Raw genomic sequence first — 19,147 nt, forward strand, 5'->3', positions numbered from 1 at the left:
GTCGATATCTCCAAGAATGGCAAGGTAGACGCGAACGCCGCACCATAATGTCGCCACTTTGTATGCAGTGTCGCATCCTTCCCATTGGGATGACAAACATCGCATTTGCGAGACGTCAGATACGTTGTCGGCCGCGGTCTTACCCTAGCGTAGTCCAAGTCAACATGCCAATACTCTTGTGAGGTGTAGAACATGATATAGCCAGCCAAACACGTTGTTGCTGCTGACAGTAGCGAGCTAAGCGACTTGCCGCCGTGCCCAGGTGCGATGGACCGTCCCGCAATTTTATCGTATACGGCGGCTCCGTCATCTTGTGCATGTCAAGAGAGCCTGTGCCAGGGCTTGGTATCTTGGGGCGGAAATATTCATCCTGCCACGTGCCAGCGGAGCGCGAGCATGCCCAGGTGTGGTCTGATAATCTGTAGCTGTTATGCGGTATTCGGCTGTTGGCCGTGGAGACGGATGTTGCAGATCGTGATTCCACGATTCGATCTTACACACAGGCCATTTCCAGACAGCAAACATATTTACTGCCAAAGTTGTTCCATGGTAGTTTGGTTAAGGTGAAGGTACCGGGCTGCCAGATGCAAGGTCGAAAAAGGCATGGATGTCCGCCACGGGCATAGATTTTCACCCGACCCAGTTTACCCCGCACACGCTACCGGCATCCACTGTTCTGTCAAGCTTCACCACCCATACCGTCGATAACGGTCGACCGCCAAGTGCCTTGTGTGCATCCTCTATGCGGCTCTCTACCTATAAAATGTCACAACCCCAGATGCCAACCATAGGGTAAGGCTTGACCTTGTCGACTGCCAAGTGGACCCTTCCCCAGATTCGCTACGATGATCCGAGAGATAGCTTGGAACAGCAACTGTTGCGGTAAATATGGGACGATGCTAGTCCTCGTGCAGTTTCCCCGCGGGGTATGACTGTAGTGATGGCGAGGTAGCATCATGAAGGATGGCTCGGCAATGAAGGCCTGCAAAGCGAGGCAGCGGGCATAAGAGCACACACACCCTTCGCTCAGAATGCTCATAATCAGGCTAGAAACTGTACTTTACCCATCTATCTTGAGATCAATTTAACTAAATCTTAAACCAACATATGGGTTGCTTCAACACTCATGCATCTGGTACTCTGGACCCGCCAGAGGTCCGCAACTGGCGGATCCACCTCATCGCACTCATTGCCTCGATGTCTGCGCTAGCCAGTAAGTAAGATCGAAACAGTCTGAGTGTAAAAGCTAATGTCGAAACAGTGGGCTACGATACAGCCGTTATTGGCGGGACTATGGCCCTCGAATCCTTCATTCGTGACTTTGGCATGAACGATATCGCAAAGAGCAATCGCGACACAATCCAAGGCAACATCGTTTCTACTTTCCAGGTAGGTTTCCAGAAACGAGCTGTTACCAAGTCGTCGCGGACTGACAATGAGTAGGCGGGATGCTTCTTCGGGGCGCTTATCGCTTTCCCCTTCGCGGAACGCATTGGTCGAAAAAAGACTATAATATTTGCGTCCGCGGTATTCCTGCTTGGCGGCACACTCATGACTGCCTCTCAAGGTAGTCTCAACATGATCTATGGCGGTCGAGCCGTAGCAGGTCTAGGCATTGGCGCATCAAGTATGGTCGTGCCTGTTTACATCTCTGAAACAGCTCCACCTTCCATCCGTGGCAGGTTGGTCGGTATTTTCGAAATCGCTTCGCAAGGTGGAGGTATGCTGGGCTTCTGGATCAACTATGCTTGTGATCAGACCATTAGCGTCGAAGGCCAGACGCAGTGGATCGTTCCCCTTGCGATCCAGCTCATCCCTGGTCTGCTCTTGCTTCTCGGTGTCGCGTGGTGCCCTGAGTCGCCTCGATACCTCGCAAAGAAGGACAACTTCGAAGGCGCAGAACGCATCTTGTGTAAGATTAGGTGCCTCGACGAGTCACATGCGTACATCCAGCACGAAATGAGCGAGATCCGCGCCCAAGTCGAACGGCGTAGCGCGAATCGACAGAGCAAGAAGCAACAGTTCATGAAGCTATTCCAGAAGGGTGTGCGTAACCGCATGGCCATTGGTCTTGCGCTCATGTTTCTGCAGTCCTTCACTGGTGTAAGTACATACCATCTGCACGGCACGATAGAGGCTAATCTGTCAGGTCAACATCATCACTTACTACGCGCCTCGCATCTTCGAAACACTCGGTATTTCTGGAACGTCACTGAAGCTCTTCTCCACTGGATTCTACGGTATCGCAAAGACACTCGGCATGTTCACCTTCACCTTCATCGTTGTCGAGAAGGTTGGTCGTCGTAAGGGCCTTATCTGGGGAGCTGCGCTCGGTTGCATACCCATGTGGTACATCGGTGGTTATGTCATGAAGGCTGATCCAGCTGGAGCTGCTTTGAGAGGCGATGTCACACGCAACGGCTGGGGCTACCTTGCGATGGTCTGCGTTTACATCAACGCCTTCATCATCTGCGCTACGTGGCAGGGGATCACGTGGACCTACGCTTCCGAAATCTTCCCACTCGACATCCGTATGCTGTGCGTGTCGCTTACGACTGCGGATACTTGGCTCGGTTCTTTCATCATTGCCCGCAGTACCCCATACATGATCTCAGATTTGGGTTACGGGGCTTACTTCTTCTTCGCCACCATCTTAGTCGCAATGGGTATCTGGAGTTTCTTCTTCGTGCCCGAGACAAAAGGTATCAGTCTTGAGGAGATGGACGCCCTCTTCCTAAGGCCGATGCATCAGGCCGTTTGGGCGCAGCTTCGCGGCAAGCCGATATTGACCGAGGAAGAAGTCGTTGCAAGAAATAAGGGTATGGAACATGAGAAGGATATTGGTGTTGAGACAATTGAAACAGTAAAGAGATAAGACGAATGACGGCGACGAGAGGGCGCGATCGATGATGGCCGACAACTCGGCGTCATTCCCTCTTGTCGCCAAAGAAGGCGGACGGACGCGCTTGGACCTTTTCCAACCCTGGAAGGTTCACGCGGCATTCAATCAACATCTCCGTCTTCATACTCTTGAATTCTTCTCAGCGCTTGTGACATGTGATGCACTGGCTTTCCGATACTGACTCCCATTGCTTATCTTCATCGATGCGCTGCAATACCTAGTACTGACTCAACATGCCCAGCGCTCCAGCTACCCGGGTAGGAGATAGTTGCTTAGGTAATGACAGCTTGGCCCCGATCGCAATCCCCTGAGCCTCACTGGGAAGCTGGCCTCCTGCATTACAGCTCTGACAACACAACTACACTAATTAGAACAAACCGCGCACTTTCTCTCACGATATGCAACGGCCGTTACTTCACTGTTCGGCATGGACACCAGAGCTGCAAGCGTTCTCATCGTCTAGGGAAAGCACGACGAACTCCGGTGACAAACCCCTCAATCCTGCATTTAGTAGCGAGACTTCCCACGCGACAGCACGACCATCGAGAATCCTGTGAGACGGACGACATGCGGAGAAGTCATCACTTTTATTGTCTGATAGCCACGGTCGCGTCAGTACCCCGATGACGGTCGATGCCTGCAATTCTTGCCGAGGTACCCGCGTGCGGTAATTGGCTGCACGTGCGGATGATCTACGGCGGAAGGGGAGCTTGCGCAGTGCCGAGGCATCGTCTGAAAGCTGATTGGTGGTCGGACTACAGAGGAACTCACCGGAAGCGATTTGTAGACCGCATCCAGATCTGTTGCAGGGGAAATGGACTCTAGCATTTGGCCGCGCGCGCTATTTGTCGATCGCCTGGAGCCACGACTCCGGATGCTGGGGCATAGGCTGTCGTTCTCGCTCTCGCTTGAGTCGTGGACCGTTCTTCCTTCCACGATCATAGGCTCCATCATGCCTCCGAAGATGCGTAAACCCTGGAGTAACCTCGACTACCGCTCAGGCTAAACGAAGACCGACGATGATCTGCATACAACACCGACACAATATACACTATCGACATCGTGCTGACAGACTAGCATCCAATTCAAATCGCCCTAGCGTGCTGTCATTTTGACTTATAACAGTTGTTCCCCAACATGGAAGTAGATGATCCGAGAGTCTTGTGTGACTTCCAACTCTACACTCGCAATCATCTCCTACCTTGACGATGGCGTTTCACATCGTTTCGTCCGTGAGCAAAGCGCTTTTACTATGCTCTTTCGCGTCAACAGTCCTGTCAGCGCCCGTTGAAAATGGGCCAACGGTCACTCTTGCCTCTGGTGTCATCATAGGAACCACGACCAAGCCCTCAAATCAGCCATCATTGACAGCCTCAGCGAACGCCTACCTGGGAGTTCCTTTTGCTAAATCGCCTCCTCTTCGATTCGCACCACCAGAAGCAGCGGCACCATGGACTAGTCCTCTACAAGCTCAGACGATAAAACCAGCATGTATTCAGCAGTTCTCTGGCACTGGCGATATCCGTGCACGGACTATGGAGTACTTCAACAACCCTACCTCTTCACCGCCGGCAGAGAGTGAAGATTGTTTGTACCTCAATGTCTACACACCGCCAGGTGTGACATCTTCAAGCAAGAAGGCCGTCATGTTCTGGCTGTTTGGAGTATGCATTCACTCTCCTTTTGCGGAAATTGACAGTATGCTGACATGTGTAGGGTAACTTAGCTTTCGGAACTGGCGGACTAGGATTTTACGACGGAAGCTCTCTAGCGATCAACGAAGACGTCGTTGTAGTCACCATCAACTATCGCACAAACAGTGAGTGTCTCTGTCATTCCAAGTCAAGACGTTGTGTGACTAACATGCCAAATTTAGTCTTTGGCTTCTCAAACTCGCCCGAAATACCCTTTGGCTCACAAAACGCTGGCTTTTTAGACCAGCGATTCGCACTGCAATGGGTGCAAGACAACATTGCGCAATTTGGCGGCGATCCTTCTCGCGTGATGATCTTCGGTGAATCCGCAGGCGGCGAATCGGTCAAGCAGTTGCTGGCCAACCCACCCAGCCCACTTCCGTTCTCGTCAGCTATCCTTGAGTCTCAGAATGCGGTACTTCCCGGAAATGGCCTAGTCAACTACAAGCAGGTCTTGCTGCATTTTGGCTGCACAGACATTGCTTGCCTTCGCAAGGTATCCGCCGAGGACATCAAAGCATACATCGAGCCCAACTCGCTCGCATTCCCACCTGTCAACAACGATGGCACATCTGTTCCCGACGTTAGACTCAGCATTTCCACCGGGAAGTTTGCCAACGTGCCAACGATGCTAGGGACGAATCTGAACGAAGCACGTGCCTTCCTGGCAGTAGCCGGTGTAATGGACGGTAAAACCGCCGTGAACAACTTCTTCAGCCAGTACAACATCACATCCCAAGCCGTTCGTGACTCCATAATTGCGGCATATGCTGCACAGGGTATCACAGATTTCTACGAACTAGCCGATAGGCTCGGCACAGATTTGGTCTTCACATGTACGACCGCCAGGCTAGCGAACTATCTCGCCATTTCTGGTCGCACAACCTATCGATACCAGTTCACGCCCGTATTTCCTTCGGTCGCCCTTTTCCCCAACCCAGGCGCCTACCACACTGCTGAGATCCCTGAGGTCTTTGGTACGTATCCGCTTTCAAGCGAGTTTGGCACTGCGACGCAGCAGCAGATTCAACTCAGTGCTTTCATGCAGAAGACTTGGGCAAACTTTGCGAAGAACCCCGCTGGTGGCGTTGGATGGCCCAAGGTGGGTAGTGCGCTTGGCAAGGAGTTGGGTGTGTTGGGCAAAGACGGAAGTAGTGGCGTGACTATTCGGCCACTGCTCGAGGCAGACTATGCTTGCCCACTATACGCAGGCGTTGAAGATCTTCTGGGCTTGTCTTTCAAGTAAAGCATGGTGTTGCGCCTAGAAACCAGCTCTGTAGAGCACAATGGAAAGTTATTCGTGCTTAACGTGCTATGAACATTTACGCTTGATACACTAAGCTTACAACGAACAAAGTGATTACAACGGTTGCTAACACCCCTGCGAAGATGCTGAACCCAATTGTCCTTCTACGACTCAACCTCCCCGTAGCAAATTCCTCCCTCAAGTCCTTTTTTACCAAAGGTATCGAGAGAAGAAACCCGATACCAGCCAGCCAATAACCAACAGGGATAATAATTGCCAAGCACAATTGTGTCACCCTTCTGTAGCTTTCACTCGTTGTCTCCTCATCCATCAGCGACAGGCCAATGATCTGAGGCCCTGAAGAGTAAATCAGAACTTGCACACTACCCCAGATAGCAAGTCCAAATGTCTTATAACGCGGAGGAAGAAGCAGCGCAATGAGCGCGAAAAGACAGCCCAGCCAGAGTTCCGCAGTGAGATAAGCAAGACTCATGACGCCGTAGAGAATCTTGATGCCTCGGTCTTCCGAACCATTGGCAATATCGCGCGAGAAGATCATGAGGAGAACGAAAAGCGAGCTGATCATGCCTCCAATGCCGGTCAGATAGACAGGCGTTAGTTTCGTACGTGGCCATAGTACCGAGGTCATGATGCCGCCACTGAGTACCGCGACTGACCCGACGACACCGACGATGATGCCGTAACGCGAGAAGATTTCAGTATGCGAAGGATATGTATCGCCGAGGTAGCTGGGCATGTAGTATCCGAAGACGTTGCCGCTCAACTGACGGAAGCCGGCGGAGAGAACGAGGAGCCAGAAAGAGTTCATGCGGAGGATGTACGCAAAAGTAGCATGCAGATCAGACGTTGCTGCTTTCATCCTCGATGTACCTTGGATGTGCGGTGGTATATCGGCGAAATCCTCGTCTATGCTATTGCTGTGATGGCGTGCGTGCATTTGAACCAGACTTTCTCTTCTCTTTGGTTCCCGCAGGACGAGTCTCAGTAGCACCGCTACAACACATCCCGTGATGCCGATGGCTCTTAGAGCGATGCGCCAGCTTGTACCGGTTTCCGTGAACGCAGTAGCGATCTGACCACTGATGGCTTCGCCAATGTATACTCCAACATAGAGTACGCTCTCTCCAATGAACACGTTCCTCCATCCCACCAAGTCGCTGATGAGACTGATGGATAGTGCCTCCACACTTGCCTGTCCGATACCCATTCCAAGTCTTGCACAGAATAGCTGTCCGAAGTTGTTTGCTAGAGACTGGAAGATGACGCATAAGCTCCACCATGCCGCTGTAACGGACAGAACCCATACGCGAGCAGATGTATAGTCTGACAGGAAAGCGATGGGGAGAGCCAGTATGGCGTAGACAATGCCTGTTGCGTAGCCTGAGAGCAGGCCATATTGGGTCGAGCTCAACGAGAGATCTGCTAACACAGAAGTCTGGAAGTATGATAGAATGAATTTATCGTATTGCGCGAGGAAGTAGTTGACGAACAAAAGCGCAATGCAGAAGTATGCGTAGGCGTTGTGGAGAAGCGGTTGCTTGAAAGTAGTTGCATGCGTGGTCGGTATCACCTCGTCTTGGTAGGGTCGTTTCGTTCCTTCGTCATAGGGGCGTTTTATATCCATTCTCAAGTGATTTCGTTTGCAGTGAGCTTTGAAACCTCAGAAATTCCAGGATAAGCTGTGTCTAGACTCGTTGGATACCAAGCGGTGGCGTAAAGTCGATGACGTAGCGACCACCACACCCCCGCAGCCGAGATACCCGTTGCGATATGAGGTTAGACGTTGCTGCGATCTGTAGTTCGCAGCCAAATCCACTCTCCACGATGCCTAAGCCAGAACCGCAACTTCCCCAGGGCAGCTCTTCGACACTGCGCGGGTTTACCGAAAGCTTCTCGTTTCACAACTCGCCGGAGGCATTCATCACATCGCGCATCATCGATTTCCAAAGACAGCACCCGGAGGCTGTAGAGAATAGAGCTATCGTTCGGGCAAAGGTGCTGAATCGCAATGTCGCAATTGTCTCCTCGCATGCGCAAATCCATCAAGTCCTGGCCCAAGATGCGTCAGGTTACGAAGCCAGTGGCGCATATGCTGAGCTGATGGCACCGTTCTTTCCATCACCGAACTTGTTACTGACGGATGGTGACGAACATGCATCTATGCGTCAAACATGGGAAGCGAGAATGGAGTCTCTCAAGAAAATGCTAGCTCCTGCAGTATCTGGGCGGGTCAATCAACATTTTTCGGAGCCGTCAACGTCAGCGATAGACATGTATGAGTCTCTGAAAAGGCTTTCATGGAAGATACTGCTCGGAACATTCCTGGGTCTCGACCGCGACAACAGTCTCTTCGATACGCTGGAGAGTTTGCAGGAAGACCTGCTTCGAGGCCAATTCTCGCTGTTCCCAGTGACAGTCAACACAGGTTTCTGGCACTCGCCTCGCAAGAAGGGTAAGGAGGCGAACAAGAAGCTGCAAGACAGAATTCTGCGTCACATGAAGGACGATGTGAAAGCATGTCCATTTGCTGTTGCGGGCCAAGGCGAAACAGAGGATGTGGCAAAGCACTCAGTCCTCTTTACCAGCAGCCTCGCGGTCAAAGCGCTAGCATCTCTTCTGACAGCCTTCTTGTCAAACCTATTCTTGTATCGGACGAAGGACGGTCGGTCGCTGGCCGATACTTTGGCCGGTGAAACTGAACCAGGGAGGCTTTCGCTACGCTTACGCGCCATACTATTAGAGACTGAACGACTTAGCCCGCCAATTGTAGGCGTCATGAGACGATCAACAAGAGACAATATCATCTCGTCGCCGGGAGAGCAGGCTGACATCAGAATACCAAAGGGCTGGGACTGTTGGTTGTATTTCGTGGGCGGTGGCCGCGATCGATCGACTTACGGGTCGACTTGGGATGTGTTCGACCCAGATCGATATCTTGACAAGGGCCTGGCGCCCGGTGTAGCCTACGGAGCGGGTCCCAAGACCTGTTTGGGTCGCGATGCGATCCGCGAGATCGTGCTGGCTGTAGCAGAGACGTTTTTGCGCCTGGGAATCCAGATTGATGGGAAGATTAAACCGCGTGGAGTACGCGGTTGGCTGGGATGGGAGCCGAACGATTCGGTGATGCCTGAGGATTGGGCTCGAGACATGAAGCAGTTGCCGACTCAGAGACCGTCAGACTCAATTATGATATGTGTGTCGCGTAGCTCTCCATAGCAAGATTTCAATGTATTCGTCGCTTGATGTTCCTCTTCGCTATGTTGAAAGCCAGCATGGTCCACCAGATAGCGTTCAGCCCAACCAGCATAGCAGTTCCGATCTGACATCTTTTCCTGAGCATTGCATACGCTTGGCACGGACCAAGGCCATGATGCTGGCCGTATTTCGACAATATCCAGTAAACGACACCGAATCTTGAAGCAGCGAATGTTGCCAAGAAGGCCATATCTAAAGCATTGTTTGATGCTCCTGTGCGCTGTCGGTTCCACCATCGCGCATGCATTAGTGGTGTACTGCCATTCATCAATAAGAACGCGGTGATCACCCACATCCCCTTTTCTCTGCCGGCTGCAATGTACGCTTGCAACACGAGTAACGCGGATGAGAGCAGCACGTGATGAACGAGAGTGATGGGTGAGTCTCGGGCCACAACGCGTAAGGCAGCGCGAACTGCTGACTGGTCCTTCTTGCGGCGTGCATGAATCATCGCATAAGTGTCGTACAGGAGGTAAGCGGTCTCCCATGCAGTCAGCGCGTTAGCCATCTTGTTGTGACCATTGATCGTAGGATTGTGCGAATCGTCTAGGTGTTGGCTCTTCCCGTGAGCGTCTTGAGGGGCCGATCCTTGTGACGGGAGTATCGGCCATGACGAGTATCGCAATAACAACAATGCAGCGATAGAAGATGCTGTGGCATGCGCTGCTGAAACGGCCTTATTGAATCTGATTGGATCTGTTGACATTCTCGAGGTTCGGTATTGCGAAATGTTGCTTTTCAGAACGATAGTAGTGCCATGCAAATAGCGTATTGATGGGAGGCGATGAAATGGCTGCGGTGGCTTCTTGGGCGCTCCTCGGCTGACTGACACTCATGGTCCGTGCGGTGTGCACGTCATCGACCCTTCATCCCAGCCACCGAGTTGAGCCCGATTCGCAAACACCATCATCACTTTGTTCTCAGTTATAGCGAGTCTCAGGAATGTCTCGTACACTTTACATCCTATACAATGCCGACGCATCTATCATGGGCAAATTGAGGTACGGTTATCGAAAGATTTGCCATTCTTCAGAGGAGAATCCAGCTTGTGCCGCCTGTATGCTTCCCTCGGCGAATTAATCCGTCTGATAATGTGACAAAATATGCTGATTCCCGCAGGTGATATTACACATGGCGGATTATCATTGAAAGAAACACCAGCTTGGGTAGAAGCGAAGAAAGCAATAGAGGTTGAGTCTGGATACCACATCGTGCAATGGCATAGAGATGAGCTGTCAGAAGAGGTTCGTGGTCACGATGGGACCTTCCGAGTACTGGGATCTAAGTATTGACCATTTGCAGGTGAAGAACTTCATCGAGTCCAACAACATCCGTTATCCGACCATTATGTCGAGCGGAAGCAATGGTAGTCTCTCAGAGGTGATGAGCAACTCGGAGCTTGCGGCTTGTAAAGGCGATGCACGAAGTGTCATCTCGAGGCTTCGAGAGAAGGGCATTATGCAGCAGAAAGCGGCCTCTCCTTCTCTGTAGCGAGTTCCATTCGATACCGTTTAGCTTAGCGCCTGTACAAGCCAACTTGTCCTTTGAGCAATGCCTAAGCATACTAAAAGGGCCATAGTCCATGAGAGATGCTGCAGATAGCGAGGACAGATGAGCATGGCTGTGAAGAAAGCCGCGCTTTCCGTCCCTTCGATAAGTGCTGGTCGCATTGCCACGCTGGTCAGCTCTTTAACCCTGCTTCCATCTTTCCCGCTGCCCTTGCGCTTCTCGAGAATGGCGCCAATGTAGAATAAGACAAAGTTGTTGACGTGAAATGATGCTTCTAAAACAGCCACTGAGAGCCAGATGCTCTTTGCATCGGGCTCATCATTACGCGCTAAAGCGCAGGATATAGGGATGGTCGAATAGACGACGAAGTCGCCCAAAAGGTCGAAAAAGCCGCCAAGATCCGAAGACTGGTTGCGTGCGCGGGCGACAGCGCCGTCGAGACAGTCCAGTGCCCTGTTCAGTGCCCAGAATGTGGTGCTCGCTAAAGTATTGTTGGATGCAGCGTAAATACAGGAGATCACACCCGAGGAGAAGGCCAGAAACGTGAGAACTAGTGGCGAGCAAACGGAGGGAACGAGTGGCGTGATGGTATCGAAGAGCGTGTCTTTAATCGGTCGAAGCTGGATGTCAAACATGACTGCGGTAGATGCCAGCTGGATAGCGAATGATGGTGCTGGGTGAGATGCAATTTCGAGATAGAATGCCTTCGGAACCGTTCCGATCGGATGACGTCAAGAGTCATGAATGCCCAGAAAGCGCCAAAGGAAGGCAAATGGATGCGATTCAGCATACTAAGAACTTCTCTTCACTCGTTACCACATACAATCATGGTTTCAATGTATCGAGCTGCTCTAGGAACCCTGTTTCTCTCTTCCGTTGCCTTCCCAGACCTATACCAGCCTCTTCTCACACACCTGTGGCAATGGCTGATACGGAACCCTCTGTATCGTTTGTCGACTTTTGAGACGATATGGACAGTCCTTCTTTACGCAGTAATCGAGGTGTCTATGACGATTGTGTTCATGCGAAACCCGCAATGGAGATTTGCGGTTCAGCAGGATACGAAAGAGGGAGATGCAGCTAGGAAGCCACATGGGATGCGACGCCCTTCGCGACGATGGGGCGAGGCTGTCACCTACATGACGCCGCTGCTGCTCATGGATCTGACCATGATCAAGAAGTTTGCCGATGTTCCGCTTACTGCAATGCTAGAGTCGGGCAATTACCACGCGGCCGCGGCAGCAATCGCAGCAAACAACTCCACTGCGGCGTATCACAGCACGTTTCTGGTGCCAACACTGCACAACATGACGATGTCTTCCCCGCTGCAAACGCAACGCGCTCTTCCAGACCTTCCTCCTACAAGCCGCCGAATCGCCCTGGAGCTCGCGACGAGCTTTTTCCTCTACGATGCGCTCTTCTTCCTCTTCCACTACTCGCTTCACGTCATACCCGTGGTCAAGCGATGGCACGCACCGCACCATCGACACGCCGAGATACACCCCCAGATTACCAACCAGTTGCACATTCTCGAGCGACTGGGGCTGGTGCTGCTGGCCAACTTCAGCCTCAACATTATAAAGAGCCATGTCTTCACGCGGACTTTGTTTGTACCTATATTCGTATGGCTATTAGTCGAGCTGCATTCGGGGCTGGATCTACCGTGGGGTTATGACAAGATACTGCCCAAGGGTTGGGGAGGCGGAGCAAGAAAGCACAGCCTCCATCATGCACGAGGCGGTGGAGGCTACGAGCCGTACTTTACATGGTGGGACAATTTGCTGGAACAAGCGGGCCAGAGTCCGAAAGAACATGTCGAATAATTGCGCACGAGCCCCCTCGGTTACAGATGCATCGTACGACTACCGAAATGTCAACAAGCACAACGAGGGCGCGTCTACGGCCTATGTTTGCCTTTGGATAGCCAGCGAGCCGCAGCGGTATAAAACGATCCACAGCATAGCTTTCTATAGAGCCTCGCCTTTGTGTCGGTATAAGATGTGCGTTGAGCCTCCGCGGGAGCGGGAACTTGCGAGTTACCGAGGTCGCTAAAGATCAGGCGCCAGCCGCCCCTATTGAACGCCACAAGAGCTTGATTCACGATAGTATGGAGGGCCTCGCGACGCGAAAATTCTATACATAAGAAGTTTCGCTGTAGACAAATCGTGGGTATCGCTCATCGCCGCTCATTCTTCGTACAGTCACTCGTTCCAAATTCTGTGTCTCATCGACAACTTCACTCTTTCAAACTTCGTAATCTTCACAAGATCAATCCAGTCACCATGGCTTCAAAGTTTATCTTCGTCTCCTTCATCAGCCTAGTTGCTGCGCAAGACATCCCAGCAACCATGTCAGTCCCATGGATCGGCGACATCTTCGAAGGCTCAGTCTTGCCGAACATGGTCGGCTCCGTTGTCACCGCGAATCCCACCGCTACGACTCTTGCACTCGCCTGCGCTACCTCCATCGACTGTGGTCTCTTTCCAGCCGAAACCCTCGTTTTCGGTCCTTCGACTTGGAATCTCAACATGGGAGACCCAAGCCCGGAGTCCGACTTTACCGCTACAATGGACTGCGTGATCATGCCCGAAAGCGCGGTATGCAAAGAGACGGCTGGTGGAACCGAGGCAAACTTCCCCGGCAGCAGCACAGAGCCATACAGTGGCTCAGCTGTAGGCACGTTTGAATTGGTGATCACGGCTGGTGTAGAGAAACTCAGCCAGGCCACGGAAGCTACTACCACTGACGCTGCGACATCCACCGCTACTTTGTACAAATCACATCCGATGTCTGGATTTGTGGAAGAGATGAGTGCTAGCACAGGTGTTGCAGCGAATTCTGGAAGTGTGAGCCAAACTGCCAGTGCCGCTGCGGCAGATGCTACTGGCGCTGCCAATGCTAAGAGTGTGGTCGGTGGTGGTGGTCTTCTTAGCATCGCTGCTGGTGTAATCGGAGGCCTGTTGCTATGAAGCCTCGTTAGTCTAATAATACTATGAACTCTGAGTTGCTGTGCATTGCTTGACACACGAGAACTTTGACACATTCAACATGCCGCGCACTGCGTCATTGCGCCTACGGGAAGATGCTTGGTCTCAAGACAGCGCACTCTATTCTCGGGGATCAAAAGTTGCAGATCACCAAGAAGCACTCAGCTTCACCTCTTGACGTAGCCAAGCTCAGAGTTCCATGTTGCCAAGCTCGTCATCCCCTATGTCCAATTGCTGTGCCGTAGCACTGAGGGCTGGTTTCTGATTGCTCGCTTATATGTTGAAGGTGACACTGTGATCGATGGTAATGTAGCAACAGTCATATGCTCCTGCTACACGCGAATTTGGTCGCACAACACTCAAGATCTACCGAAGTGCTGATGGACTTTCCTGCCAGTCTGCCACAGGTGGTGAAATTTCGTTTATCTTCAATAGTCTCAAGAGCACCCCATAGTTAATGGATGATGTGCAATCTCAGTAGTGATAGAGTCCAGTTGATGATGGTCCTCATGGAGCTGGGGTAACTAGTGTAGCGCAATTTATCCCATATACGTAAGCATTGTTCTATTTTAACAGCTTGGCTATGTCGATGAAGTTCTTGGCCCAGCCGGTTATTATGACTTCAAGTCCGCATCCGTACCGCCCCAAAGATCCTTCACTGTTATGAGCGCATTTTGGTTTAACCGTTACGTCTTGTATCGTCGATGAAGGCATGTAAAATTACGCCCTGCTGTAGAGTACTCGTTGCCCGACTGCAAGCGCGTCGCTGTTCACCGTCATTGGAATGTATCGTCGTCGAGATGAGAAGCGAGGTTCGCCTTGTTGCATGGTACTGCTTGTACGCGCTGACTGTATCTTGAACACTACCAGTCGTCGGACATGATTTTTCACGAACCTGTTCGTGAGGGAATTGGCACTTCTGGGCAAAAGAAGTCTGGAGATGAGAGGTATGGAGTCCCTCAAGGCACAGCTTAGTGTATAAAGTGTGAGACTGAGCCATCCTCACTCCCAACTCCATCGCAAATCTTCAGCATCTTTCAAAAAGCACACATTCGACGTGTCTTCGAGATGCATCTATTCCTTCCGTTCCTCGCCGGTTTTGTCGGTGTCGCGACTGCAGACTTCTTGATCTACACGTTCGAAGACAGCAACTTTACGGGTGAACTTTACGTAAGACGTGTATTGTTCTTGGAACCAGAGTTCTACTAACGCAGCTCTAGTTGGGGTGGAAGTTCTTCGATGGCCCCCCGGACTGCAACGCTATCTGTGACACATCCAACCTCGGTGGAACGGACGACGCAAGTGACGGTGGCGTTCGTTGTGAGGGTAATGGTAATTGTCTCCGTAAGAACTGTATGTGATACAAAAGCTGACTTCGCACATCTGCACTTAGACCCAGCAGGTGGCTGCTCTTATTATCCGGATGCTCTGATTACGGAACTCGAAGTACATGTAGAGGGCGTTATGCACTGGACTATCTATGGTGAGAAATCGTCGGTTTACCACCATGTCCCAAGCTAACAATCCGAGCAGAGGACAAAGGGTTCGACATGGAGGCCGCGGATGGCAGTGGCTCTCAGGGCGTCTGTACGCCTGATACCTCGGACGATTACGATTGCGCCAGCTGTGGTAGCCGTTCAGTAGGCCGTCGCGTCTTCACTTGCAAGAGCGATTTCACGGCGAAGGACTTCGGCTTGGAGACCAAATGAGGTAGCCGGGGTGTTGGTATTTCCGGAGATGCCTGTGCGGCGTCCTAGTCTTGGTTCGAACGTCTTCTCCTTGGCTCCTGCGACTCAGTGCGAGTTTGATCTGTCTTTACCGAATATGTTGCACATTCTGCCATCTAAAAATGATCGAATCCGGTTATTTGAACCTGTGAAAGGTCGTCTGATCAGTTTGTGATGTCTTAGGAAAGCAACGAAGCATTGACAAGTACGCGCAGACAACTTCCAAAGCGCTAGCCTTCTCTGACTTCCCAATCGTTGCTAGGAGGAACGTGCTGTAGTCGGGCATAACCGAGAGATGTTGGCACGTTGGGTTAAGCGGAAACGTATCATCCTCGGTGAGGTCGTCCTCAGGCACTGAGCTCCCTTGGAAATACTCATCCGCGGATATAAGCCGGAAGCGGCTCCGTGGAATGCCTTGGCGGTCTTCTACCAGTGCATCCTGCAAGGCAAGCGAACCATTTCCTGCAAGGCCGATGCTTTGAGATGTGCCACGGGCTTGGGTTTCCTGGTGTAAAACGAGAGAGCTCGAGATGGCGTATAATTGTGGGGCGAACCCAGCGTATATGATGGTCGTCGTGCTCGTTACCCGCGCGCGCATCTCTTCGTCTATCTTCACTCCTTATCTTCATTAGTTCTGAAAAGTCCGAAATACATATACCGAATTGCGGTATCTTGTACTGTTAGGTTAAAAGTCGAAAGCGACGCATTCACCGGATGTGCTGGTGTGGACATGGTTTCTGTGAGGGAATGATGAAATGAGCTGCTTCGAAAGAGCAGGATCTAATGTGGGAATTCAAGACGTATGGGGAGGTGCCTGAAGAGAGACTCTGAAGGGATCGCTAAAGAGGAGGTCTGTCAATGAAGGGAAACTGCTGGTGTCGAGCGCTAGAACGCGCTTTCCTCACGGGAACCAGATGACGTCATCGCGTTCCTTCCCACGGTGCCCACAAACATCGCAACAGCAGTGATAATGCCACAGCTCTTCGACTCCGTGCATTTCGAGGCGCATTCCTGCGAGATCGTGCAAATGGACCCCCATCGAAGCGTGTTTTTCCAGATCGAAGTTCTGCGCCATCCGTGATTGATGGCAATTCGGACGAGCGGCACAGTGGATGCGGCTAATGTGTGGCTGCACGTTCCAATGGAATTCCCGAGGTCGACGCGACAACTCTCAACACCAAGACTTCACGAACGCCAGAGGACTGTATTCACGCGATCGCAAAGCCTCTTCAGGAGAGAAGTAAGTGTAGTTGACGTTGGATCACTAGCCTCATTATTCCCTCTGCAAACAAGACTGACTTGGAAAGTGACCCTTTCTCCTGGGCTAGAGTTTTGGAAGAACTGCTATACTACCGAACGCGCACACGGATATCGAACGAACGAGTACATGATGCCACCATCAACGCTTAGGTGGTGTAGTAGAAGTCGGGCCGCACATCACCCATATCCTCAATCTCCTCCTCGGTCTTGCCCTGTACCCAGTGGTCGCGCTTGCCCGCCTTCCTGAGCTTGTTCTCACGCTTGAGCGCAATGTGCATGAAGAGAGTTCCACCGAATAGGAACAAGAACATGTAGGCGAGCACGATGCCGTGGCCGGTACGGTAGTGCGGCTTCTCCCTGCTCATGTAGATGTTGGACGAGACGACACCGTTCATGTTACCCCATCCGACGACGACACCAACCATAACACCGCGCTTCAATGAACCTTCGACGTTGTTGGAGGCCCAAGTCAACGTGTTGGAGACTGTGGGGTAGATGCCCATGGCACCGAAGAATGTGGCAGCGTACTGAACTTTCGCGTTCGTGGTGGCAAGTAACATCGCGAATCCGACGCATCCAATCGCCGAGACTATGAGGTTGCAGATACCACGCTTCTTAGTCTTGTCGGCGATCCATCCGATAAACACCGTTAAGGCGGCAGCAGCAGCGTAAGGAGGGACGGACAGAAGCTGAGCCTTGGTACCTTTGTGGCCCATACCGAGTAGAATCGTAGGGAGGAAGAGCGAGAAAACGTACAAAGGGCACAGGCAGCCCATGTAGATGACAGCATACCCCCAAGTTTTCCAGTCACGAAGGGCAGCCATCACGTGTCGGCGGTCAATGCCTCCAACCTTGGCGCGGGCTTGTCCATCGGCCTTGAGGCGACGCTGAGCTCGTAGCTTCTCGTCGGCTGTGAGGAATCGGGCCGTGTCCGGGAAGTCGAAAACCATCCACCAGCAGAAGATGCCGACGAAGACAGTCATCAGACCCTCAATAATGACTGCGCATGTTAGCTTGCATCATGTGATTGGATCGTGAAGACATACAAATCCATCGCCAACCGGAGTAACCACCCGCACCATCCATCTGGGTGATAGCGGCAGCCAAGAGACCGCCGAAAGAACCAGCAAGCGCGGCAGCGGAGAAGAACAAAGCAGCACGGAAACCAAGTTCCTGGCGTTTGTACCAGCAGCTTCAACATTGTCAGTGACGGACGTCCGTTCGAGAAGCAGGGTGCAACTTACGAAAGGTAATAGTTCACACCTGGGAAAAGGCCAGCCTCGGCAATACCCAGAAACCAGCGGCATGCGAGAAGGCCCGCTTTGTTCTGAACAAGACCCATGAGTGTCATAATGGTTCCCCAGGCAAGGATGATAGCCGTGAAAAAGACACGAGGCGACCATTTCTTGATGGCGATGTTTGTCAGCGGCTCGAAACCGGCGTAAGAGATGAAGAAAATAGTTAAGGCGTCGTTGTAGCCGCGGCCTGCAGGATCAATACCGATCTCCTTCTCCATGTTCGCAACACGAGCATTGCCGATGTTGGTCCGGTCCAAGAAGGAGAGCAGATACAAGAGCGACAGCCACGGGATCAGCCACTTGTCCATCTTCCAGACCAGTGCTTTGTCCTACCCGAAGTCAGCGAGCTGCAGCAAGAAAAAATGAGAGCATGTCGTACAAGCGCGGCTCGTTCGGCATCAGATTTGCCTGCGTCTGGGTCGGGCAGGTCATCGACATCTCCTGGTGTGCTGATCCGAGAGCTGTCGATGTCGTTGGCGTAAATATGCTGGCCTTTCTCGTTGGCCTCGTTGACCTCGAGGCTGGAGTGCTGCTGTACGGCTGCCATGATGATTGGTGCCTGAGGGTGGACTGGAGTACAAGAGTCTGAGGAAACGTTCGCAAGAGGGGCAGCCAAGTGTCTCTATATGTACTCAGGCTCGCAAACGCCGTGGGTGTGTCGCTCGAAACGAGACGGACCCTGCTAGGGTTGATATGACCAGCTAACCTAGCGCAACCCGGGACCCCATGGGGCGGTTGGATGGGACAAGATTGTGGATCTGACTTAGCCCGTCTGCTGCTGCGTCCGAGCGTGGCGGTGGTAAGAGCGCCGAAGAGGGCGAAGACGCGATATCTTGACGCGCCTTCGCTTGGCGCTATCGGCTGCAGTACCACGTTGCCTCTGGCTTGTCAAATCTGTCACCAACCGACTCGCTGCGGAAGTCCACCCTCTCTCGCGCTTCACCGATCACCTTGCACGTCTACTCAGCGGATCCAAACGAAGCGCGTATCCGTAGATTGGGTTTCAGCCTCCCAACTGCAATCCCTATCCTAGGAGTGCGGACCGATGCCACTGCGGCCCCTACGAAAGCAATTATTCCACCATATCGTTCTTTAGGCAGAGCCCCTCCTCGCTCCGGACCAAGCGCATGTATTGGGAACTTGCTGCGTTCCAGAACGACCGGGACTTGCGTTAAATGGCATCTCTGGGCACCGCCGACGAGGCCATTCGAAGCCTCGTAAAAACGCCCACCAAGACCTTGGCACAAC

General features: G+C 52.2%; 6 protein-coding genes across 6 annotated transcripts; 4 read left to right on the forward strand and 2 right to left on the reverse strand.

The window, feature by feature from the left end:
* Window positions 1-1,293: 1,293 nt before the first annotated feature.
* On the forward strand, window positions 1,294-2,875 carry J4E92_006090 (uncharacterized protein; the record flags this gene model as incomplete). Its single annotated transcript, XM_051497464.1, has 3 exons — window positions 1,294-1,389; window positions 1,444-2,103; window positions 2,150-2,875. The coding sequence occupies 3 exons, from the start codon at window positions 1,294-1,296 to the stop codon at window positions 2,873-2,875; spliced, it is 1,482 nt and encodes a 493-aa protein (XP_051352111.1).
* A 1,235-nt stretch (window positions 2,876-4,110) lies between these two features.
* On the forward strand, window positions 4,111-5,842 carry J4E92_006091 (uncharacterized protein; the record flags this gene model as incomplete). The annotated part of the gene is made up of 3 exons (XM_051497465.1): window positions 4,111-4,566; window positions 4,619-4,721; window positions 4,779-5,842. The coding sequence occupies 3 exons, from the start codon at window positions 4,111-4,113 to the stop codon at window positions 5,840-5,842; spliced, it is 1,623 nt and encodes a 540-aa protein (XP_051352112.1).
* A 76-nt stretch (window positions 5,843-5,918) lies between these two features.
* On the reverse strand, window positions 5,919-7,487 carry J4E92_006092 (uncharacterized protein; the record flags this gene model as incomplete). The annotated part of the gene is made up of 1 exon (XM_051497466.1): window positions 5,919-7,487. One exon carries the CDS (start codon window positions 7,485-7,487, stop codon window positions 5,919-5,921), a length of 1,569 nt encoding a protein of 522 aa, XP_051352113.1.
* A 3,976-nt stretch (window positions 7,488-11,463) lies between these two features.
* J4E92_006093 (uncharacterized protein) lies at window positions 11,464-12,450 on the forward strand (the record flags this gene model as incomplete). The annotated part of the gene is made up of 1 exon (XM_051497467.1): window positions 11,464-12,450. The coding sequence occupies one exon, from the start codon at window positions 11,464-11,466 to the stop codon at window positions 12,448-12,450; it is 987 nt and encodes a 328-aa protein (XP_051352114.1).
* A 459-nt stretch (window positions 12,451-12,909) lies between these two features.
* J4E92_006094 (uncharacterized protein) lies at window positions 12,910-13,596 on the forward strand (the record flags this gene model as incomplete). The annotated part of the gene is made up of 1 exon (XM_051497468.1): window positions 12,910-13,596. The coding sequence occupies one exon, from the start codon at window positions 12,910-12,912 to the stop codon at window positions 13,594-13,596; it is 687 nt and encodes a 228-aa protein (XP_051352115.1).
* A 3,151-nt stretch (window positions 13,597-16,747) lies between these two features.
* On the reverse strand, window positions 16,748-18,446 carry J4E92_006095 (uncharacterized protein; the record flags this gene model as incomplete). Its single annotated transcript, XM_051497469.1, has 4 exons — window positions 16,748-17,601; window positions 17,648-17,793; window positions 17,846-18,228; window positions 18,279-18,446. 4 exons carry the CDS (start codon window positions 18,444-18,446, stop codon window positions 16,748-16,750), a joined length of 1,551 nt encoding a protein of 516 aa, XP_051352116.1.
* Window positions 18,447-19,147: the final 701 nt, after the last annotated feature.

This window comes from Alternaria infectoria (assembly GCF_024043175.1).
Source record: "Alternaria infectoria strain BMP 0036 chromosome Unknown scaffold_9, whole genome shotgun sequence".
NCBI lineage: Eukaryota > Fungi > Ascomycota > Dothideomycetes > Pleosporales > Pleosporaceae > Alternaria > Alternaria infectoria.